This window comes from Salvia hispanica, chromosome 3, assembly GCF_029641045.1.
Source record: "Salvia hispanica isolate PSC_SH4W2 chromosome 3, Shi_PSC_v1, whole genome shotgun sequence".
Lineage (NCBI taxonomy): Eukaryota > Viridiplantae > Streptophyta > Magnoliopsida > Lamiales > Lamiaceae > Salvia > Salvia hispanica.
Window position 1 is genome coordinate 11,688,594 of NC_142694.1, and position 24,465 is coordinate 11,713,058.

Consider the following 24,465-nt stretch of genomic DNA (forward strand, 5'->3'; position numbering starts at 1 on the left):
TGACCCCTGCATCCCTCCCCGCCATACCGGCATCATCCCCATCATCTGGTGTAGCATCCGCTGCGACATCTGGGGCATACCTCCCCACTCCGGCGTTGCCTGCCCCCCGCCCGGCATCCCCCAATGCATCCCCCCTGCGCGCCTGCCATCAACCCCATCAACTGTTTCCAAAGGTTCATGTTGTACCCTTGGCCCATCTGGCCGCCCATCTGCCCCCATCCAGACCCCATGGGTACCGTGGGAGTCTGAGATCCGCTCGTCGACGGACTGGACTCGTTGTTATTGTCCATCGCTCGATGTTGCTTTTGTATAGAAATTTAGAGAGAGAGAAAACTCGTTAATACAAGTGGTGCAAATGAAAATGAAACTAAAATCGTGTATATAATAATTTTCAAAAATAAAAAATAAAAAATTGAGCTGGCCGATCGCTCGCCGATCGCGAGCCTGCAATGGCGGCCAGCGCTCGCCTATTCTCTCGCCGAAAAGGCGCTGGCCGATTCAAATGGTTCGGCTAGCCGACCAGCTAGCGACGCGAATCGGCTAGCCAGTGCGCTAGCCGCCAATGTGGATGCTCTTATATCTTGGTTGCAGCTTATATACTCCCTCCGTCCCGCTTTAGCAGTCCCATTGACTTTTCTGCACTCGTTTTGTGAAAATGATAATAAATAGTTAAAGTGAAGAAATAATAAAGTAAAAAAGAGAATAATGTAGATAAGACTCTTCTCTACATTATTCTCTTTTTTACTTTATTATTTCTCCACTTTAACTATTTATTATCATTTTTATAAAACGAGTGCAGAAAAGTCAATGGGACTGCTAAAGCGGGACGGAGGGAGTATAAAGTTTGGTCAAATTCGAAACATTTGAAATTGAAACATTGAATTACAAAATATCAATTTTTTTTCATTTATTCAATTCGTTAATAAATTGACATTTTTTGGTAATATTATTGTTTCGATAGATAAAGAAAAAAAATAAGAACATAAAAGAATCTAAAAGAACAATTATTTATTTTATTGAAATATGTAATTTTGAATATCGTTGTGAAAAATTGAAAGTAAATGATATAATATTTCAGTTTCATATATTGTGGGATTAACTAGAATTTGTCCAAATTTAATGATTTAACCTATTTTTCATCCAAAAATAAAATTTCATAGCATAAAATTTTGTGAAAAAAGTCACGTATATATATGTACGTTATAATATAACAGAAATGGAGTCGTGGCGCCTTCCTTTCCCTCGTTTACTCTTTCTCTTCCTCCCAAATAGCACGAAAATGAGTTATTTCAAATGAAAGGAAAAGAAAGGAGAGGAAATGACTCAAATTTCTGACCTCGTGAAAAATCTGAATCCTTTCTCTTCTCTGGAATATCATAAGTGCGCGGTTTTGTTGATTGAAATGTTTTATATTCTCATCGCCGGATCAATTTGACGTTCGATTGCATTTCTCGGTATAATAATTTTGTGTTATAGCGGCGAAGAAACAAATCATGAAGACGATGGCGGATGGGATACAGGATCTAATCCGGGAAGCGAAGCTTCGAACGGTGTGGTGGATTCTCTGTATTTTCACCGTGACTTATTTCTTGACGCGTAAGCTATTTATCTTCTCATCTGAAATCATATATTCCTGTTTTTTTTTAATTAAATTTATTAGTAGGTTTCTAGCGTGTATGCCGGTGTTTGATGGATCAATGCGATGTTCTAATCTCATTAATTCTAGATTTCAGAAGATTTGCAGGTTCCGCTGATTTGAATTTTGTTTTGATTTCTGACATTTTTTTCCGTTAGGTTAGCTTGAAATCGATTCATGATATCACATTTTAGTAAAATTTGTGGAATTTTTTCCTGTTTCGAATTGTGGATTAAAGTTTACGGTCATTTGAGGGAGAACAATATGCTGGTTTGTCAACATGCATGTCATAATAGGCAATAGCCGATTCGATTTTTGCTTGTTAATGCCTTTGTGTGTAGTGGAGTATAATTTAAGATATCTGTTGGATAGTTGATTTGGCTGTATTATTTCGATCAGAACAATTCATTCTTTTTGAAAACTTGAACTGAAAGTACCCTATCATTATGTGTATTCATGGTAATGAATGTTCCAGTTGCTATGCTCCTTGTTGCTGGAATCTAAATGCAATTAATTTTGGCTGTGAATCTAAATGCAGATACGAGTAAATCCATGGTAATGAATATTCCAGTTGCTATTCTCCTTGTTGCTGGAATGAGGATACTATTTAATGAGGTGGACTTCCAGTGGAAGGTTCGAAATGTCCGAGCAACATCTTACTTGTCACACTTAGAAAAGAAGCAGCTATCTGCAAATGACTCGCGGCTTTCTACCAAGCCGCCCTCGCCACAAGAGTGGAAGAGAAAGATAGACTCCCCTGTTGTTGAAGCTGCTCTTGAGGAATTCGTAAACAAGGCTCTGACTGAGTTTGTCATAGATTTGTGGTATTCAGATATCACACCTGACAAGGAGGCGCCAGAGCTCATACATGCTATAATCATGGAAGTTTTTGGTGATATAGCTGGAAGACTCAAAGAAGTGAACCTTGTAGAGCTGCTAACAAGGTACTACTCAGTGGTATATATGGTGTACATAAATGAATTCGGACAAAATGGCAGTTAAAGCAGTTGATTATGTGAAAGATTGAACATAGTCTCACTTTTTCAACAGGGATATAGTAGATCTGATTGGGGATCATATTGATCTCTTCAGAAGAAATCAGATTGTAATTGGAAGGGATGTCATGAACACATTATCTTCTGAGGAACGGGACGAAAAGTTGAAACGGCATCTCATGGCCTCCAAAGAGCTTCACCCTGCTTTGATATCTTCAGAGTGTGAGTACAAGGTGTAGAAGTGTTCTCATTTGAAAGGCATCTTTTGCCCACTTTCATTTTTTTGTCTTTATCTTGGTTAGTTATTTTGACACCTGATACTTGTTAAAGATAGGTAATTCAGCAGCTCATGGGTGGGCTTTTAGCTGTTGTGTTAAGACCAACTGAAGCCCGATGCCCATTAATTCGATGTATTGCTCGTGAACTGTTAACTTGCTTGATAATACAACCTCTTGTGAATTTCGCCAATCCCGTGTGAGTTACTATTCTTCTAGCTCCTATATGTGTTTGTCTAATGATCAGCCTGAACATCTTTGTTCATAATTTCATAAGCTCTAGAAATAAACTTTTCCTGAAGTAGCCTGACCTGGACATACATACTTTAGATTTAATTTACTGCATACATTAAATAAACTCTAGAAATAAACTTATTACCAAAGTCTCGTGTTCTGATTTGTCTCCCTCCTTCCTATGAGAAATGTTTCAGCTATACCAAAAGTGCTTCCATCTTCAAATTTTTTGTTTCATTAGGTCCTACAATTCTTTTGTTTCATCAGGTGATTCTACAATTTTTATTTATTTATTAGGTCATTGAACCAATGAATCAGTAATAAGTCTAAAGATGATCTTTGAGTCCTACCAGACCACAGTTGGGTGATTTTTGCAACTTTCATGTCGTTGGTGATATCTGCGTGCACGTCAAATTTCTAATTCTAAGCATTTAAATGAATCTAAGCAATATGAGTAGTTGAGCTATATAATTAAAGGTGACATCTTGCTTTATTTAACACCAGGGTCCTCACACACAGATTTTCAATAGAAAACTTCTTGCTTAATCTAGCTATATGGAATTCTTAAAAACGTTACTATATGTTTGTGTCACAATTAGTAGTCTAAGGTTCAATGTTTATTTGAGACTATTTGAACTTTCAAGCTTGCAAAATTTTCCATCTTCTTAGTTAGCGAACCAAATATTTATGTGTTTGTGAAAGCTAGTCAGGATCATACTTATCTCGTATTTTCTCCAGGTATATCAATGAGTTAATTGAATACATAATTGCACTGTGCACCGAGTGGGTAAAGAATCTTGCCAATGCTCGATCAACAAAAAAGGCAGGTCAGAACTCTGGCCAAACTGCCCCTGGAGATAACGGTTCCAGCAACCAAGGGACTGGCATGCCTCCATCTCAGCTCAATGATAACAAGGAGCTAGAATCAGGGGCCTCTGGAAATTCCCAACCTACAACAGCGCAGGATCATGCACGATCTGCGGAGTGGGCAAAAGTGTTTGAGGCTGCAACTCAGAGAAGAACAGAGGTTCTTGAGCCTGAAAATCTGGATTTCATGTGGACTATAGGAAGAAACTATAAAAAGGACTTTCAGAAAAAGGCTGCATCAGAAGTTCAAGCCCCTGAACTTACTAGTTCAGTCGGCGTCATATTTCCTATAAAAGAGTCGGTGCCTGATATCCAAACAGAAGATAAAGGTCACAAGGACAGTTTCCCAAGTGATCTCAGTTTTGCTGTCTCAAGCAGGCCACGGGATGTCGAGAAAAATGTGTTTAATCAGCTAGAGAATAATCCTAGTAATAGAAAGTTTAAAAGATCAAACAGCATCGCTCATTTGGAAGTTCGACCAAAACTGCAGCCTATAATTACTAGTAAGGACTGTACATCCATCACTACTGAATTCTAAAATACAATGTCAATAATCTTATGTTGCTCATGAAACCTACAATACAGATGTTAGAGATCTTACTCCAGATGGCCAGAGGGGTTCAGCTAAGGCATCATACAATGAATATGTTCCAAAACTCAGATGTAGGGTAAGACTCCAGTTTTCCTTTTCTAGTAATATCTCAGTTAGCAAGACTTTAAGCCTTTTTTTCTTTACATTTTTCTTTGGTTGATAGTATCACTAGGATGCCTCAACAGAACATATTTGACCTTTTATAACATGCCAAAATCTTGTTTTTTTTTGTTGGTCCCTTTGGTTAATTTTAAATCGTAGAGTTTTAAAATCTTTACTGTGTCAGATGTGGTTAGAGATTAAAGTTCCACTATAATCATTAGTCAGAATGTTTTTTCAATTAAGGAATGACTAACCCCTCTGAGCCATTTCTTTTTTCTATTTAAATTAAAGTTTTTGCTTCTTATCAACTAAAAGAACAAAAAAGGTGCACCTAATAACCAAGACATGACAATATTTGTCCATGGAATAGTAGTTTACCAAATTATCTATTTCCTATGTCTAAGTGATGTACCCGTGAAATAATATCTTGGGAAGCTCTTTAGAGCATGAATTGCATTAATTGATAGTACATTGGATGAACAGAATATCTACTGGCAAACATATCTGTAATTGAGGCTTCAGTTAAGATAAACAAATGAAAATTTGCCATCACCTTTGTAAGTGCTCTCTGACTATATTCAGCACTTTAACTGATTCGAGGTCCTTGATCTGTAGGTTATTGGAGCATACTTCGAGAAACTTGGATCAACTTCTTTTGCAGTTTACTCGATTGCTGTGACAGGTGCTAACAATATCACTTGGTTTGTGAAAAGAAGGTAATGGATTTTGAAGAGAAGTTAGAATTAAAAGAATTCCACTTTGCTTAAAATAATTTTCATGTTTTTTTATACTTCTATTCTGTTTGTTTGGGTTTTCCAACATGAGAGTTATTCAATTTGATCAGGAGATTTCATAATGTTCAAGGTCATTTCAGTTGATATTTACTTTCTGGTATTTTGTTTACAGATACCGAAATTTTGAGAGATTGCATAGGCATCTTAGGGACATTCCTAATTATACATTGCAATTGCCTCCAAAAAGGATATTCTCTTCTAGCACGGAAGATTCGTTTGTTCACCAGCGTTGTATCCAGCTTGACAAGTATCTCCAAGTATGGTTATTCCCACTCTCACGCTAGTAGATGCATGTCCATGTTTGGCTTTCTTGATTCTTGAAATGTACATGTACTCTTTATCAGGATCTCTTGTCAATTCCCAATGTTTCAGAGCAACATGAAGTATGGGATTTTCTAAGTTCCTCATCTAAGGTTTGCACTTGTATTGTATATTTGTTGAAATCATAAAGTACCTCTGGCTTCTGTGTTAACTTTTGTCTTTTACAATCAATGAAGAAATACTCATTCGGGAAATCGACTTCAGTGATAACAACGCTGGCAGGTATCTGGCTTCTCTTTTCGAGTGACCTTTTTTCGTTTATATTGAGCTTTCTGAGTTTCTTTCACTGGCACATGCATCTCCTGCTGACTGACTGTGAGGTGAAGTATATGGTGGGCTCTACTCCATACCCTTTTAAATGCTCAATATACAGTATGATCAAAGGCTTTATTAAGTTTATTGAAGCAACTCGCTATAAAAAATGTCAAAGGTTCCATACATCCATCTGATCATCTTATCCCACCAGGCTGAGTTCTTCTCATTTCGGCAAAATCTTAGAAAATACTTGCACTACACTTAAAGGAAATGTTGAGATTAAATTGAAGTTTAGTCCTTTACTTTTTACATGCCTAGTTTCCTACCACGTTTCCATGTATTTCACATTAACATTTATCATGTCATAATACATTTGAGCTTTCCCAAAAGAAATATTAATATGCCGAAGTTTTCCTGTGAAATGATATCCCAGTTAACAACTTTAGTTAGTCCCTTTCCTGTGCAAAGAGTTTTACTTTCTTGCTATAACTTCATTATTTCAATTGTGTCTACCTAATAAATCATCATGAACTTTCCCTCGGAAAACAGTTAATGTGGATGGTGCTATGGACGACGTTTCACGCCAGTTCAAAGGGGTGTCTGATGGCCTAATGAAGATAGTGGCTAAGTCACCGTCAGCTACTTCTGAACCGCCATCTTCATTTGCAACCAAAACTGTGGCCTGGCATTCTGATGATGTGAATAAGCTTTTTATGAAGTCAAATACTGATACAAATAACAGTTTTTCTGATAATGAGGAAGGTGATAAAGATATAATCCATGGGCAACACGAAGCAGAAAACTCTTCCCATGTGAATGGAGGGCAGTTCGACGGTGAACTGAAAGAGGATCCGACCGGGGTGCCTCCAGAGGTAATTTGGGTGGCTGACCTGTGCTTCTTGTCCCAGGAGCTATGTTGCCTATTTCTTAACTGTTACATCTACGTCAGTTAGGCATTTTCTGTAACTTGTGCATACCCTTGATTATACTAAATCTAGCTGATGTGTTTTTCCTTGCAGTGGACACCACCAAACTTAAGTGTTCCAGTTCTAAATTTAGTTGACAATGTCTTCCAGCTCAAAAGAAGAGGCTGGCTAAGGTGATAGTTTCGTTTTCAATCATTTACATGTTAAAATTTCATTTGGTGATACAATTAAATAGTGAAATCAGGTGTCCATGAACATTTGCATTCCTTACATTTGGTTTGCAAATTTTGCCTGGTGAAAATGAAGGTTTTTAATATGCATTTCTCTGAGAGCCTTGGCCTTTAACACATCCACCTTCACACTTATCTGCTTGTCAGTGACAATTTCACATGCTTTCTCACTTTTCCAGACCATTCTGCTCTTCAATTCTTTTGGGTTACTTCGGACAAATTGTGTGTGTGAATTAACGATCTGATGCTTAGGAATGCAATTGAGACGATGTGTGTCGTTGATTTTAAAAGCACTTTTCATGTCTATATTTCACCAAAGAAACACACCAACAAGGTCTGAAAGGTTTTCATCTGAAATACTAACAAATTGAATAGGACAACAAGGGACTTCACTCCTGCAGACTATTAATTGCAGATTTGATTTTCTTTAATTGTAGGAGGCAGGTTTTTTGGATATCAAAGCAAATTTTGCAGTTGATCATGGAGGATGCCATTGATGACTGGCTTTTGAGGCAAATCCAATGGCTCCGAAAAGAGGAGGTCATCTCACAAGGGATCCGGTTGCTCCAGGACGTAAGTAAATGATGGAATGCATTGGAAACTTACATAGCCGTGAATTTGCAGAAACATTTTATCGTTTACATGCTAACTCATAACACAATCAGCATGTTGAGATGAACAAGTTTCATGAATTTGCGGAAATGTTATATCGCTTACATGTTAACTAATATAATAACACAATCAGCATGTTGAGATGTACAAGTTCCATGAATGTGGGAGGGGGTTGAGAATTTCATCAGCTAAAGAAGTTGCAAATTTATGTTTTATTCATGTACTTCTTTGTATTCTCTCATCAGCTTCTGTGGCCCGGTGGAAAATTCTTTCTGACGTTCCGTATTCAATCAAAACTTAACAATGACAATAAGGGATCACAAACTACAAGTCAGCAAGGTGGGAGGAATGTCGCTCAGCCTCCAACTTTCGAGCAACAGCTTGAGGCAGCTCGCAGAGCTAGTGATGTGAAGAAGATCATCTTCGGTGAGTAGTTGACCCATTCTCTTATGATTCGTGTAAGCTTATAGATGCTACTTGGTAACATTTCATCTTCATGACATAGATGGCGCTCCGGCTGCCTTGGTCAGCTTGATCGGGCGTAAGCAGTACAAACGTTGTGCTCGTGATATATACTATTTCATTCAGGTACGAACTTAATATATTTTGAAAACAAGCTATAGTTTTATGTAAACTTTTTTGTTGTGGATTGCAGTCTACAATATGTTTGAAGCAACTTGGGTATGCAATTCTGGAGCTTGTTCTGATAACAATATTTCCAGAAATGCGTGAGCTGGTGAGAGATATCCATGAAAAGATGCATATGCAGCACTCACAGTTTTGAACTTTGTTAGTATATGTCAAGAATTAGTGTAGTACTCGATTTAACTTAATTTTTTTACGTGTTTCTGCAATCCTGTTACGATCTTATTTTCATACACAAATTGTATTTAAATCACTTGGAAGATATTTTATAATTATCATTATTATTTATTCTTATTGGAATTTCTTTGTTGAAGTATTCATAGGATATGTAAACACGGCATAATACGTAGGTCTCTTTCTGATTACCACTTCTTATTTTTCAATTTAAAGACAAGAAACAGTGTTCCTCACGCAATTTGCGACTTCTTATCTATAAATTGTTAGTGCGTGGTGCATGTGTTTCCATTACCCACACAAAAAGAAGGGCCGTGGTGTGTGTGTGTGTGTGTGTGTGTGTGAGAGAGAGAGAATTAATGGAAACGAATATCAAGGGCTAAGCAATCATTTGCAATTTGAGCATAAATTCATGTGTATATGTATGTATACATACTCCATTTATCTTCATATCATAGCCAAATCAGCGAAAATGATCACCTAATACATTTAATTTAGTGATACATCATCTACTACAACACAAATATAAAATGAAAACTTGTATCGTTGCTAGATGTTGCACTAGCATATAAAAATAAAAATACCACCATCATAATGGATTGATGACTTGTTTTAGCTAAACATAAAACTCAGAGTTGGATCTGTTTCAATCCAACAGTTGCATGAGGGTCATGTGCGCCTGGACTCGAAAGCGCCTCATAATCAAGCGACTGCCTCCTCTGCGTTACCTTTCTGCCAAAAGCTACGCAGCTACATGCTATAAATACCAAGATCAAAGAGAGAATCCAGCAGAATTGCAGGTTTGCCAACGCTCTCGCCCTGGATTCAGCCTCCTTCGTCTCACACACAACTGCTCCATGCATCATGCCGTTGCTCTGAATCATCGTCTGTGTTGTACATCCTCGCGCCACAAAATCAGGAACCCATAGCATGAACCCCATGTTTATGAACCAACATCCTTGGAAGACGACTGATGTCGAAAGAATTAGCGCTGCAGGAAAGCTGGACGGGGAAGCAGTTGCATACAAAGCTGCCAGAAACGAAACACAAACTATGAGCTGCATCAGCCAATGGTAATGGCCTTCAAGCCCTACGTGATCGGTGGAATGGTAATGAAGTAAGAAAAGCTCCTGCCCAAAAATCGAGGCGACTAGGACGCAGGAGACCCCTAACATAGTTTCTGATAAATGACTCAACTCAGCAAAAAGTGTGAAACTTGTGAATATAACTAGCTGGAAGAACATGGTAGCATGTTCAACGTTGTCAAGCTCGAAGAAGAAGTGAGGGTGTTGAATGTCTACTATCTGGATCAGAATTGCAAATAACGAAAAAAGCAGGATAAGTATGAGCTCGAGGTGCTCTAGCATCCGAAGTGGACATCTCAATGGGTACCAAAGCCTTAACATGAACTGGCCAGAGCCTTTCAGAAAGTAAACCCTCAGGATGTTTGTAATGTGCCACAGACCAAGAGAAGCAAGGGCTAGCCCAGGCACTAGATGACCAAGAAAAGTTCCCATTGGTATTCCTTGCGTAAATTCCGATAGAAGGATAGTATCCATAACACTCATATTGCAACTTAAATACTAGTAATACAGATGAGGAAGATGATAAAGTTAGTTGATATCTTATCAGTTGTTGGTGCATGGTGCATGTGTTTCCACCAATAAAAATTACATTATTCGCAGTCGTTGTCTCTTATTACAGACTATGCATGCTTTGTTTACTGCTTAAAGAAAAGAGAGAATCAAACGCAAATACCCCTAGAGAGCTGCATGAGCCACTGACACTGACATGGGGAGAGATAGAGAGAGAGAGAGAGGAGATGGGGGGGGGGGGGGGGATGCAATCACATATCTGACCCACACTCCATTTGAACTTTATATACTAGGTTGTATGAAAAAGGAACAAAAGATGGAAAGAAAGAGACGGGTAGGAAAATGGACCACCCATTACTAAGAAAAAGCAGGCATATGGCCACGCTTGATTGGATTTGAAACCACCTTTTAAAGATAAATATGTTAGGCCACAAAATGAACCAAGAAGATAAAAGACAAGAATTACAGATCTCCACGTATCAATATCACCAGCATGTAGTGACTAACTTTGACTCTAAAGTCACGTAAGTGTACAGGTCATCAACTACAGAGAAGCAGCATGAATTTTTTAAGTTTATTAGCAGCATGAACATGAGATCCCAGGAATATTACCTTCCCCAAATACTGTCATGCAAGTTCATAGTTTGAAGTACTCAACCACTATGACTGGAAATCTGTTTGCCCTGAAAGGAAAATGAAAACTCACTAAATGATACTCATGAAAGGTGAACTTGTTGCAATGATAGTGTAACCATACAAAATACTTGGTGTCACAGAATAAGTGCAGAAAGTAGTTGACTAAGAGCAAGAGGAAATAACTTGGAAACTGTAGAGCCTCTAAACTAAGATACCAAAAGTTGAGATTGCTCAGAGTATGGCATACTATGTGAGTACCTTATGTTGAATATCATCACAAAATACAGCGTACCAACCGTTTCCCAGTGAATTCTGGAGATATATCCATGGACAGTGATGCTGGGGAAAGGAGTACAAATTCAACCTCTAAGCTAAAAGGATTCTCAAATCAGGAATATTAGAAAATATCACGTCCTTGATAAAAAAAACCTCATGGGTGGCATTTTCTTGGCAAAAAGTTTATATCCTTGCAGTATCTTTGATCAGGAATGCTTTTCCTTCAGAAGCCCTTGTGCACCCTTTAATTAAAGAGATATACGTACTATCATCAGGATTGATTCCTTTATAAACCATTTCTTTAAGGAATACCTCAGCATGATTTCCTGCTCCTTCCCCATGTTCGCTAAGGCCTTCTAGAACAGCATTGAAAGTGAGCCGGTTAAGGTCCAAACCTAAACTTAGCATCTCATCCCGAATTCTCATAACATCTTTCATATCACCCCTCTTGCTATATCCACGAATTAGAATGTTGTAACTGATGCAATCTGGTTTTATACCTCTTCTACTCATCACATCGAGAAGGCTATAAGCGTCTTCAACCTTACCAACCCTGCAGTAACTCTGCATCATAGTGTTGTAAGTCACTTTATCAGGGGCGATCTTCATTCTCTCCATCTCCTTTAAAAGTGAAACAGCACGTTCAGTGTTTTCATTTTCACAATGACCACCTATTAATGTATTGAACATGCCAAGATCAGGCAATACGCCTTTTGCTAATGCCTTTGCAAGTAAATTGTCTGCCTCTTCCACCCTTTTCCAATCTACCAACAAACGGATGAGTGAACTGTAAGTTGCCCGAGTAGGCTCAATCCGTTTACTAACCATTTCATCGTGCAGTCTGAGAGCTTTCCCCACATCCCCAGCCCTGCAACAACTGCTAATCAATATACTATATGTGATTTCATTGGGGCAGATATTCTTGGCTTGCATTTCTTTTATCAAACCGTCAGCCTCTGTATCCCTATCCTTCTCCATCAACACCTGGATCAACATATTATATGTTGACACCGTTGGAACTATTCCTCTCTTTTCCATCTGGTATCTGTAACTAAGAGCTTTTTCCACATCCCCACAGCCACAAAATCCACTGATCAGGTTATTATAAACAACAGCATTTGGAACACACCCAATTACCTCCATTTTCCTGAGAAAGGCAGCCGCCTTACCAATATCCCCGTACTTGCACATCCAGTTTATTAAGGAACTACAAGTATACGAGTCCGGATCGATACCTTTCGCCTTCATTCTCATAAGAACCCTATCAGCACCATCAATATCTCCCTTCAGAGCATGCCCATAAATCAGTGTATTGTATGTCACTATATTCGGACTAATCCCTAAACCCTCCATGTACCCAACCACCTCCTCGGCCTTCTTCAAATCCCCTTCCTTACGCATTCCATTGATCAATATATTCAACGTAAATACATTCGAACGGATCCCCAACCTGATCATCTCTCCAAACAAGCCCCACACAACACCAACCCCATTCAACCTAATCAACAAACTAAACATACAATTCCACGTCTCGACACTCGGCCAAACCCTAATCCTTTTCATCAATCCAAAGCACTCCATGACCCCATGACCCCTTCTCAACTCACAATACGCCCTTATCAACAAATCCAACACAATCGTGCTGGAAATGCTCAGCCTCTCACGGGCCCCCACTAATCCATCAAAAACCTCCCGACATGACAAGGGGCGAGAGCGGATAAACTCCTTTAAGAGGTGCAATGCGTGTTTCGGGGAAGGGCAGCGCGCCGCAATAGCAACGGCAAGGAAGTAGCAGTCGTGGGTGAGAGAATCAGGGCCGATATTTGCAACGAAATCGAGGGTGGGGAGAGGGAAAGCACGGAGATGGAGGAGGGTGGAGGCTATCAGAGAAGGGGTCAAGTTTGGGGAAAGGTGTTTGATTAAATGCCACTGAGAAGATTTGACTAGAGAAACGAGAATATCAGGTGTTATCGGAGGCACCGGCGGTGGGTGAGCGGGTGATGAAAAATGGTGGTGAAATGGAAGAAATCTGTGGGTGCGGAATTTATACAGAGGAAGAATTTTGCGCCATTTCATGGCCGGCTGCGAGGCGGGAGGTTTTCAATTGATGACACCTGAATTTTAAACTTCAGTGCTCAATAAAAATAAGTTCATGAAAAAACGGGGGTTTACCGCTTACAGATTTGAACTAGTTTTAGAGCCAAGTATATTAGGGATGGAGTAGGAGATCCACTCCATTTTAGAGCATCCGCAATGGCACCCTTCCCGTAGGACGTCGGACAGACTTCCGGGAAGGGTGTCCGGGACGTCTGCCATTGGGGCGGAAGCGGACGTCCCTTAAGGACACGGGAGGGGCGTGGTCGTCGGCCGGCGGAAGGGCGACTCGCGGACGTCCCAATTTTTTAATTTTTTTAAAAAAATTCTATATATAATTATGTATAATTTTTTTTATATAATTATGTATATTTTTTTTTAATGAAGTTGTTGCATTTTCCCCGTCTGTATCCATGTTGAAGTTTTAATTCTGTATCGTAAATTGAATATTTGTGAATTTTTTTTATTGTTGGAAGTCCGCACGGGAAGGGCGATGGGAAGTCCTTATGACGTGGCATGAGGTGTTTTTGGGAAGTCCGACGGAAAGGGCAGAGCAGTGGCGGACGCAGAAATGAACGTAAGTAGGGGCTAAATTTTCAAAATTTACCTTAAAAATAAATTTGTATGTAGTTTGGATTATTAATAGGGGCTTTTATATAATAATATGTATAGAATATGAATAAATTTTAGAACTTTATAGTAGAAAAAAGTTTAAAAAATGAATTCATTAGGGGCTAAAGCCTCTATCCCATTGTATGTAGGTCCGCCAGTGGGGCAGAGGGACATCCGCACCATTGCAGATGCTCTTAGGGTTCGTTTGTAAATATTTTGTAATTTAAATCATGTACATTTTTCATTATTTTCAGTTCTGTTTTTAAAAATTATCTACTCCATTTTAAATGTTAAATTGCGAAAAAAATGTTATTATGTATTTTTAGTTATTTAGTAACATTATTAAATAATTGTTTTATTCATAAATGTTATTACGTACTTTAATAAGTACGTAACAAGAAAAAATCAGGCATAATTCAGGCGCTTAAAATTAAAGTGTTTTTACATACATATGGCTAAAAATGGAGATAGAATTGTTGAAACGACAATGGCAGTAACTCGCCTAGTGAAGCCTTGCATTTCGATATTTTTTCTTCAAATATGCCATAATGATAATAAAGCCTAGTACAAATGAAGTTACAAGCAGCCCACGGCTATCGGCTGCACGAAGATGCGTGGTTTTCCCCTTAATCATTAAGCAAGCCATGCTCTATCTAAGCCTACAGTATTAGAAATAAGATTAATACCGTTTTCCATTTTAAAATTTTCTCTCCAACTCTTATGTAAAGAGACGATGAATCTTATGTGAAGGACGAAGGCAAAGCTGTTGAAATCTAGAAGCTTAATTGTACAGGTAACTCAAAAAGGAAGTTCAGAAACCAAATTGATGGATCAAATTATATCAACCAAGATATTCTCAAACCAACACAAGCACATTAATTTTACTGTTCACAAAGGAATAGGAGGAACAATAAATCCATGCCAATACTGCGATTGTAAACAAGGAAGAATTAACCATCTCGGATAATCAATTACTATGTCTCCCCAAAAATGGTACAAATTCAGCAACCAACAATATTACAGAATACCTAATCTAACTCATCCATGAATATAACCAAAAAATTAACGAGACCTGCGAATATTTCAAGCGACGGCGACGGGCTGCGGCTTGGGAGGCTCGGCCTTTTTGTTGGATTTTTCCTGAAAATCTTCCATGTTGTAGATCACGGTGAGGTAGAGGGAGCAGCTAGGGCAGCGGGCGATTTCCTCGCCGAGTCGGAGGTCTTCTTTGGTGATCTGGAAAAGATCGCCGCAGGGACAAGGGTAGGTGAAGGCCTGAAGCTCTTGGTTCCACTCCATGTCTTCGATCTCCACGTCGTCGTACGACATCGTTGCGAGGATTTAGGGTTTCCTTCTTCGCGTTTGGGAAGACGAATTTGATATTTTAAGAAGGGATTTGGGCTTTTTATGAATGGATATTGGACTACAAGCCCAACTCTTCTTCAATTAAGATCGATATAGATCAAAGAATTAGGGTAAGGTGACAACATTATTTTTTTAGGAATGAAAATGACGAAAATATAATTATAACCATAACTTCTGCTTAAGTTCGTTAATGTAAATTTCCCACCAAAAACATTTGTTTTGGGGAAGGGGGCTTACTTCAAAATATACAGATAAGACATCGTTTTCGATCATTTAAATTATATGGAAATTAAATTTTAATATCTGCACTAAATTCATTCTTATCCCAAAGAAACATGAAAGTCGCTAATAATTGAAGAATGTGGAGTACTATTAACATTATGTGACACTACTAATAATGCTGAAAGTGTCCCTTCAAAGAATGATGGTAGAAGTGACAGAATAATACTAGAAGTAATTACTGATCCAACTTTTTGAAAAATTAATTGTTAATCATATAAGCTTTAACACGAGCTAAATACGTACTTAATCGTGTCATTCCCAAATCACCCGAGGAAATACATTGATAAAGTTCTCTTATTAGAGGACTGTCTCATATGCCACATTTGAATTAATCTAGCTAATACAATAGTTATAATTAATAAGAATGGAAAATCTTACTGAAAATCAAGGAGGAATCCCCAATTAGAATGTGTTTTACATAAACCACCCGGCCCTTACCAAAAAATAAATTTGAAATAACATCTTTTTATTTTTTACTATTACTTTCATCTCACTCAGAGGTCCACTTTTCCTTTTAATTTGTTTTACTTAAGATGTCCGCTTCTTATATTTAGAAATAATCCTCCTCGTTAAAATATTTAACTCATTTTTTTCTCTCTTCTTACTATACCTAACAACTCCTCCTAAAATCTCATGCCACTCAAGAATATGGACATTTTAAGTGGGACGGAGGGGTATAAATATATAATCTTTATAAATATCCAATGACGATATTCAACATGTAATTATATACTTCATCCGTCTCAACTTATAAGGCGTATTTCTTTTTAGGATGTCCCAACTAAGTTAAGTCATTTTTTTACCAAAAATAAAACATCTAATTACTCTTGTTTTATCCAATCACCTACTTTATTCTCTATTTATCTTTCTTACTTTATTCATTGCTTTCAACACAATTTCTTAATTTCCTTGTCTAAAAGTTTTTTGGGAAATTGGTCTCTAAAATCATGAACTTTGCCTAAAATTTGGTATTTCCCATGAATTTTGAAATTGGTATATAATATCACGAACTTTGCATTTTGTTTGGTATTTCCCGAACTCACTCAAATAAGATATTTTCATCAAAATCTTATTTAACATAGGCAACCGTGATATGTTTTATAATATTTGAAACCACATTTTAAGTTCATAACATGTAGCATAAAGAGTCACGTTGAAAACCACGTTGATTTAATTGTGTCAAGTATGATAAAAGTCTCGTAAGTTAGTCAAATATAGTAATAAACATGTCGTGGGAAATACCAAACAAAATGCAAAGTTTGTGATATTATATACCAATTTCAAAGTTTATGGGAAATACCAAATTTTAAGCAAAGTTCATGGTTTTAGAGACCAATTTCCCAAGTTTTTTTACTCAACTTAGTTGGGACCGGGGGAGTATTTATAAATAATGATTTTTCTGAATTGGGTAGCTGAGTAATTAAATTTTATTTTTCAAGCACAAATTATTTGAACAATAATTGTAAATTAGAATTTTATAATTCTCTTAATATGAATAATTAAACGATGAATTCCTAATTAAAAATGATTTAAATATATGGAAGTAATAAGGGTATAATAATCTGTTGATATTTAGTGTTATGACGTTTTATGGCTTTTGATCCGGATGCCCTTGATAGAGTTAATATGAACAGTTGAAAAGTAGTAACGTGTGCAAGCACCGGGAAAATAGATTAAGATGACACGTCAATACACATCATTACAACTTGGCACAATCCTCCTACTATTACTCAATATCCATAATCCATTAGTGTTATTATTGGTGTGATTAAAATTGTTTATCTCTCGATGATTGTATTAGATGAACAAAATAAGATTCGAAATGATTTGTTCTCTAAATCTTAAATTTTCAATTTCATTCAAATTTTGATCAAATGGATAAGGATATTCAATCAGCGTTTTTATACGTGAATATGATATTTTTTTCAATTGAAGTTCATAACATGAATGCCATATTTTAACAGCGTTTAAATATTCATTAGATCTTGATTTCAGATATAATCTCAATTATTTGATGTATAATGGATAACTTGGACAGTACCTAATTATCATTCATGTTATCAATCATTCAATTAGATGATTATTTATCTTTTATGCTTTTTCATTAATAATTTACCCCATTTCTCCTTTCTTTCCCCACATTGAATTATTGATGCATTCCAGACATTCAACGTGGATTGTGGTCCCAGCAAACGTACATAATCCTATTCATACAATAATCACAAAAGTATTTCATTTATGTATTTTCTTAATTTTCTTTGGAAAAAAAATTGGCTTGTCAATATCCAAGAATATCCCCATGAACCGAAAACGTGTCCATTTCAACCAATGGAGACGTGTTACGTGGGGACTTCTACTCTTTGATTTTTCTTCGTTTTTACTTTTTTTTCATCTCCTCATTAATTCCTATATAAACATCACTTTTCCTTTCACTTTGATACCTCATCAATACACAATTTATCAAAGAATTCAACAAGAGAGAGGAATCCAAGAAAAGAAAAATGGCAGCTGCAGCAGATTTACGCGTGGGAGAGCTCACAAAGCTAAGAGAAAAAATCACAGCAAAAAATCCATTCTTCCTAATTTCCAGAAAAATGGATGCTGAACCAAAACAACAGCCGCCGTCGCCGTCGACGGCCAGAAGAGAGGAGACAATGTCGGAAACCACCATGTTCTTGCTCATGGACCGCTTCTCACCGAGCTGAGCCCAAACCAATCTTCTTTTTATTCTGTAAATCTTCATAATTATGTACAAGAATGTTGCTTTCTCTACAACTTCGTGTGTAAATGTATTCTCTATCATGTCATAAATATACAACTCCTAATCTTAATTAATGTCTCCACATTCAAAACTCACAAACCAAATAATCAACTATACGTAGAAGCGCTAGGATCCATCGTAATGCTCTCACAAGAGGACTCATTCATGCTAACCGGTTGCATCTCATCGTTCCACTTGAGAATCTCCCGCCCGAACCGGAGAGCCCTGTCGACGCTCTCCGCCTCCAGCCCCGTCCCCGAGATAACGAACAGTTTCCGGTCCGTCAGCGAGGCGAACAGCCTCTTGAACTTGACTGCGACGAAATGGAAGGCGCGCTGCGCCAGAGACGGGTTGCCCTTGCTGTTGGCTCGGTGCGGCTGGATGCTGGTCACCGGGTTGAAGTCCTCGAGCCACGGGCATCGCTTTAGCGGGGCGTTTTCGATCTTCTCCTCGAGAAGGTCTAGCTTGTTCAGGATGAGGAGGAAGTTCTTGTCGCAGAGAGTTGGGTGCGTGACGATGCTCTCGAACGCGTTCTTGCTCGCCACCATCTTGTTCGTACGGACGCCGTTTATGTCCTCGTGGTACTCGTCGTAGTCGGTTAAGGAGACGCACAGCACGACTAGGTCCACGTCTTCGAACATCTCCAACCACTTGCAGTTCTCTCCGAGGCTGCTTAGATGAACTCTGATGAGTTGATATCTGCATGAACAGGGAAGCGATGATCAGTATAAATAAAAGCGATCGACCACGTTTATCTTACGGATGATTGATAGTACTAACCTCACTGCCGAATCATTCTGATCCGTTGAGTCCATGTACCAATCAAGAGATGATTTTGGGAAGGAGAACTCCATAGATGCAACCCCATTGGACGAGGTTATCCCCTCCGCGTGCAAGATGTCCATTTGAGTAGGCTCATAGTCGTTTTGTGTGATCTCAACAGCCTTTAAAAACACAAGGATGCTGCTAAATATTCCACCTATGAAACTGGCACTTCATAAGAGATAGGTAGATTATACAGCAAAACTTACGCGATCTAAGAAGTAGTTAGCAGCTTTTGGCAGTGAATGTAGTTCATTTCTCCGGCTGTAAGTTGCTTGAAAAGCTTTGTCCTTCCACAGCTCTGCAATTAAAGGCGAATACATTTGTGTGGCAGCTGGAAATATGAGCTCCAGGTTGCCGGAATCCATGGTTTGAAGTAGCCAATCTGAGAATGACTTCAGCTTTCTGCTAAGTGAATATATATTGCTTTCGTCGACCGACCCAGAGTCTCCTATCACCAATAAAAACATTTCAGCAACAATAGATTGCTATGAAAAAACAATTTTTAACTGAATTTCTCCCAATAAAGCTTTAAGATTTAGTAGTATAAAGTTGTAAATACAGGATTCTTGCATACTAAGCATGGTATCAAAATATCCCACAACTAGAACGAGGCAGTTTTGTTTGCTTCAGTTTTATAGTACAATATATTAATCACGCTATTAAAAGATGTTGATGTGGAATTCGATATGCATACCTGAACTTGAAGGACCAGGTTCATCCACTTGTTGTCTCCTCATCTCAACCATATAATCTTCTTCAAAACGAGCACGCCCCTCAAGCAGAAGACCGATATAGCTGTATACATTTCTTTGGATTACAAATTTGATGCTCTGTTTCTCATCTTCTGAGAATGGGACACCATATACAATCTTGGCCTGAAGTGAAAAGTTATTTGATAGAATTCAATTTTTTAAGAACAAAGAAATTTCTGGTTTTTCATTTTTCAGTTTGATCAGTTTGCCACATTCTAACTAGACTACATCTTAACATGCAGGTTCCAAGAACAATTAGTAAGAACCAGAAATGTGGTCCGGAGCTCTACATGCGATAACAGATATCAGTACCATGAAATGAAACACTTGTCTGAGACAGGCAAAATCAAAGAAACAGGGGAACCATCAAAGAGCCTAACACATAACTTTTTCATATTCTCGTAATCAAAATCCAACAAATAGAGTCGCAAATTATATGCAGCATACATTGTATATCGAATAATACAAGGCTGGCTGGTTATCACCTAATGAAATGATGCATTTTTGTGAAGCATACCGAGCTTTAAACAAAACTGTAACGGATAGAGCTTGCAATGTGAAACACAATGATTTCAAAGAAACTTCAGCATATTGCACACTGAAAAGGAAGCAAAATGTTGTTCCAACAAAAATAGAAGAGTAGTTCTACTAGTAATGCTATACCTGTTTAAATATGGTGCTCGTACCAGACTGGTCACAACCAACTAGGAGAATTTTGTTCATCATTTTCTGATCCCTTGCAACAGCTGCAGCTTTGTCAACTTCTACACCGTCAGAGAATAATGTATCGGAAGGATATGGCAGAGACAATGCAGCACATACTATCTTGACCCTTTTCTGTTACAATTTTCACCATATTCAGTCCTCAATTATAACATGCATCAAAGAAAAAACCATAATACCAAACGACTGTAGGAAAAGGAAATTCGTTATACCCTCGCCCACAGATGGCCCAAGGTATTATTCATTCCTTCATGCATACAGGATCCATCTGCTGTAAGCCAAAAGTGAATGTTTCCTTCACAGTTGATTCCAGCAGCCTGAAAATGTTGCACAATTAGCTGAGACTCATCCTCTGGGAAACATGAAGATACCAAAAATAATTTTAAGTGTGATAACCTGCAACATCCAGAGCTCTGCTTTAGTGATCCTCCGATTATTTATCAACACATTTGTGTCCCCATTGCTAGCATCCTCAGCAATTCGATAACCGATAGCCAGCTCGGCAGTGATTATCTGACTTGGTTTCTCTCCTTCCTGCACAATTAAGCGGAAACTATCACTTCTGAAAGTAGTTCGTGGCAATAGGAAAACATCATACAAAGAAGACAAAATAATCACCTTTCCCCAGAATCCAGAAACCTTATCATACCAGTACTTTCCAGGTTTGAGCTTCTTTGGAGGATTTGGGCTTCTTTGCAACTTAACCAACTCTCCAATAGAGAGAGGCCTGCCATTTACGCATATTAGATGGGACGGTAGCTGATTAGCTTCACACGAAAGCTCAGAGCTCATAATTTTATTGACTGTATCACTGGCTAGCAGTTTCTTCAGCATTCCAGAACTCTTTCCAAGCGACCCCCTTCTTGATTCATCAATCGGGTATCCTATGCAGGTGATGCATTTTCTCCCTTCTGGCATATCACCCATTGCTCTGAGCAGGCAATTTTTACAATACTTTGCACCACAAACAAGGCAGATTTCCTTCTCTGCAAACCGATTCCCTTTATGACACTTATAGCACGAACCTTTCTTCCCATCATTGAATGCCACCGGCCTCTCTGGGAAATCTGCATTCTCATATTCATCACTCTCCTGATAGACCGAGTCAACAGATGGTGAATCACGAAAAGTCACTGCAGGCATTCTATTGCCTGGACCAGAACTCTCATCGCATGATGAATTCTCGGAAGAAACCTCCATCGTCTTGGAATGGGGACTTCTATCATACGTTACAGCAGCAATAAATCCATCGTCAATGCCCTCAACACCCGAGCTTCCTAACAAGTGACTCGCATCATCAGGTAACCTACTACCATCACTCGAACTTTGAGTACCACCCGATTCCTTGGACTTTCTAGCATATCCGTCTCTGGCTTCCGGTGCAACTTCCGCATCCGAAGCCTTCTCCAGTTTCCTCGAATAAACCCTCCCCCCAGACCTCGCAAGTTTACTAGAACGCTCAGCCACTTCAGAACCCGAACTCGACTCCCCTAACACATTCTTCTTAGACTTATCACTTTTGGCTACTGGATGAATAACTGGTACGGAGAAATCCTTCAACACAACAGCCCTAGCCGCCACGGATGCGGTCGGAATCCGGCGAATATCAATGGGCACAACCTGCGGAATATCATGACTAACCGGCGGCCCACTATACTCCATCGCGAAGGAGTACTCAACACTAAAATCATCACCACCACCATCATCATCGAAATCCTCGTTCTTCGAGGAAGAACCAGGCAGAATACTTCTAAAAACACTAGTCATCTCAGCTAAACACCGCCAATTTCTTCAAAAACTCACTCAGAAACACATACTTCCACAATTAGTCAATTCGTAATCCTCAGCCGCGAAAATACAGCAAAGGAGACATCTCATAGAAACCCTAATGAATTCCGGACGAATAAAACGCAAAAATCAGTGAATTTTCGACAGTCGGATCAAGGGTGCGATTGAGATTGAATGGAATCGAAAATTGACGATTGCATCAAGTGTAGGCTTACCGTGATTGAAGAAATCTTGACTAGTTCAGGTCCTCGGGAAGACTTGAGAAGGTGAGGGAGTTAGTTGAAAATTGGAATCGTGAGTGTTTGACGGGTAACATGGTGGGAAACTGTTACGTATTTTTCGTGATTTTTGAACAATTCATAAACCAAACAACCTGCTCCATTGCCACGTGGGCAATAATACCAACCGTATTATATCTTCATTTATGAAGAAGTATTAAATTTTATTTTGAGTTCTTTTAATAGTTGTGGGAGACGAGTGGAGATCAAATGTGTTTACTCACCCGATTGAATCCCACCAACTTAATTGTAAATGGATAATTATGTGATAAATAGTCATATCTAACTCTTCCAACTAAAATAATTTCACAACTTAATTTTAAATTATATCTTGATATTATATTATTTAGGAAATTGAACCTCATCTACTAGTACTAAATTACTCCCTACGTCTCAGATAATTCGTCCCAATATTTCATTTCGGTCCGTCCCACATAATTTGTCTCACTTCACTTTTACCATTTTTTGTATTGGACCTCATATTCTATTAACTCATTCTTACTCACATTTTATTATAAAATTAATATTTTAAAAGTAGGACTCACATCCACCAACTTTTTCAACTCACTTTCCATTAGATTTCTTAAAACTCGTGCCGGATCAAAGTGTTCCAAATTATCTGGAATGGAGAGAGTAGTAATCTTATTTGTTTAGGGTTAAAATTGTCATATAAATATTGAATGATATCAATAAAATAATTAAATATTGTTCCAAAATATATCTTCGTTATCACAGCTTTGCGATTTCAGTATCATTACTATTCCATGAAATAGTAAAATATGCTCTTCAAATCATCACAACCCTGAATATTACAACCAATATTATTATTTAGGTTATCATACTGTATAATGGGCCGTAACATTAGAATTTTCAAGATTATTTTTTGATATCTTTCATTTGTAGCTGTAACAATGCATATTTATTTAATTCTTTCAACAAGTTGTTGTAGTATAGTGGTAAGTATTCCCGCCTGTCACGCGGGTGACCCGGGTTCGATCCCCGGCAACGGCGTTAATTTTTTTAGTATTTTACAATAAAACCATTTTTTTTTTCTGTAAAGATGCAGTTGAATATCCACCACTATTTTCAATGATTTAGCCTTTGAATATGTGATTCTTCAGCTATGTCTTCTTGTTTACGTCAATTTAGGGTAAAGAAATTAGTGGTTGACTACTTTTTTGTGCCAAAATATAATGTGATATGTGCAATTTGGAATATTACCGGTGGAGCACCATATGGCATGAGGTCGGCTTGTGAAAGTGCTCGAGTTTTGAGATTTTTCCGATTCAAGCTCCTAATGGCTAGCGATCAACACCGTTCATTTACAACCTAACTATGTACTCCATCCATCCCGTCGCAAGTGATCAACCTTTTTTATGACACGAGATTTAAGAAAATGATACTTCCTTTGTCGCGATTTAAAGTCTCATTTTGCCATTTCGGGATGTCATTTAAAAGTCCATTTGTTTTTTTTTTCCATTTTAGGCAAGTGGACATATCAATCAACTAACTCATTAGTCATTACACTCACATTCTATTAAAAAACAAATACTATAAAAGTGGAGCTCACGTTCAACTAATTCATTTTCTCATTTTTCTTCACAAAGTCAAACAATTTCTTAAAATTCATGCCGAATTAATGAGACTATAAATGGCGGACGAAGAGAGAACAAAATATGAGATAGAAAAAAAAGTACTCCCTCCGTTTCACAAAGATAGTCTCACTTTGACCCGGCATAAGTTTTAAGAAATGTAATGAAAAGTGAGTTGAAAAAGTTAGTGGAACGTCGGTCCTATTTTTATATATTAGTTTTATAATA

The 24,465-nt window shown here is 38.0% G+C and overlaps 5 protein-coding genes and 1 non-coding gene across 9 annotated transcripts; 2 read left to right on the plus strand and 4 right to left on the minus strand.

Annotated features, from left to right (window-relative positions):
- The first annotated feature begins 1,270 nt into the window (after positions 1–1,270).
- Positions 1,271–8,778, plus strand: LOC125209238 (uncharacterized). Its single transcript, XM_089067611.1, has 16 exons — positions 1,271–1,596; positions 2,175–2,580; positions 2,687–2,864; positions 2,966–3,105; positions 3,879–4,510; positions 4,593–4,675; positions 5,317–5,417; positions 5,608–5,752; positions 5,840–5,908; positions 5,993–6,038; positions 6,621–6,943; positions 7,091–7,170; positions 7,665–7,800; positions 8,085–8,265; positions 8,345–8,427; positions 8,495–8,778. Exons 1-16 carry the CDS (start codon positions 1,494–1,496, stop codon positions 8,621–8,623), a joined length of 2,835 nt encoding a protein of 944 aa, XP_088923737.1. The 5' UTR covers positions 1,271–1,493; the 3' UTR covers positions 8,624–8,778.
- A 277-nt stretch (positions 8,779–9,055) lies between these two features.
- LOC125215476 (transmembrane epididymal protein (DUF716)) lies at positions 9,056–10,394 on the minus strand. The gene has a single exon (XM_048116899.2). It carries the CDS (start codon positions 10,224–10,226, stop codon positions 9,288–9,290), a length of 939 nt encoding a protein of 312 aa, XP_047972856.1. The 5' UTR covers positions 10,227–10,394; the 3' UTR covers positions 9,056–9,287.
- LOC125215475 (Pentatricopeptide repeat (PPR) superfamily protein) lies at positions 9,554–13,381 on the minus strand. Of its 3 annotated transcripts, XR_016137271.1 has the most exons (4): positions 11,319–13,381; positions 11,148–11,228; positions 10,866–10,936; positions 9,554–9,688 (listed from the first exon to the last, which is right to left on the minus strand). XR_016137271.1 is itself a non-coding variant. In XM_089069025.1 (2 exons), the coding sequence occupies exon 1, from the start codon at positions 13,239–13,241 to the stop codon at positions 11,349–11,351; it is 1,893 nt and encodes a 630-aa protein (XP_088925151.1). In that variant the 5' UTR covers positions 13,242–13,381; the 3' UTR covers positions 10,943–11,228; positions 11,319–11,348. The 3 variants fall into 3 exon arrangements, 1 of the variants encoding a protein (XP_088925151.1); XR_016137270.1 differs by having other exon boundaries at positions 11,148–13,380; XM_089069025.1 differs by lacking the exons at positions 9,554–9,688; positions 10,866–10,936 and having other exon boundaries at positions 10,943–11,228.
- A 1,300-nt stretch (positions 13,382–14,681) lies between these two features.
- LOC125215362 (CSL zinc finger domain-containing protein) lies at positions 14,682–15,292 on the minus strand. Its single transcript, XM_048116760.2, has one exon. It carries the CDS (start codon positions 15,198–15,200, stop codon positions 14,955–14,957), a length of 246 nt encoding a protein of 81 aa, XP_047972717.1. The 5' UTR covers positions 15,201–15,292; the 3' UTR covers positions 14,682–14,954.
- Positions 15,293–18,220: 2,928 nt separating this feature from the next.
- Positions 18,221–22,740, minus strand: LOC125214204 (extra-large guanine nucleotide-binding protein 1-like). 2 transcript variants are annotated; one of them, XM_048115123.1, is made up of 9 exons: positions 22,583–22,740; positions 21,198–22,464; positions 20,976–21,113; positions 20,792–20,896; positions 20,520–20,693; positions 19,799–19,979; positions 19,311–19,549; positions 19,060–19,223; positions 18,221–18,978 (listed from the first exon to the last, which is right to left on the minus strand). In XM_048115123.1, the coding sequence occupies exons 2-9, from the start codon at positions 22,344–22,346 to the stop codon at positions 18,387–18,389; spliced, it is 2,742 nt and encodes a 913-aa protein (XP_047971080.1). In that variant the 5' UTR covers positions 22,347–22,464; positions 22,583–22,740; the 3' UTR covers positions 18,221–18,386. The 2 variants fall into 2 exon arrangements, with proteins under 2 accessions (XP_047971080.1, XP_047971079.1); XM_048115122.1 differs by having other exon boundaries at positions 19,311–19,552.
- An 844-nt stretch (positions 22,741–23,584) lies between these two features.
- Positions 23,585–23,656, plus strand: TRNAD-GUC (transfer RNA aspartic acid (anticodon GUC)). The gene has a single exon. It is a non-coding gene; the product is annotated as a tRNA-Asp (tRNA).
- The last annotated feature ends 809 nt before the right edge of the window (positions 23,657–24,465 follow it).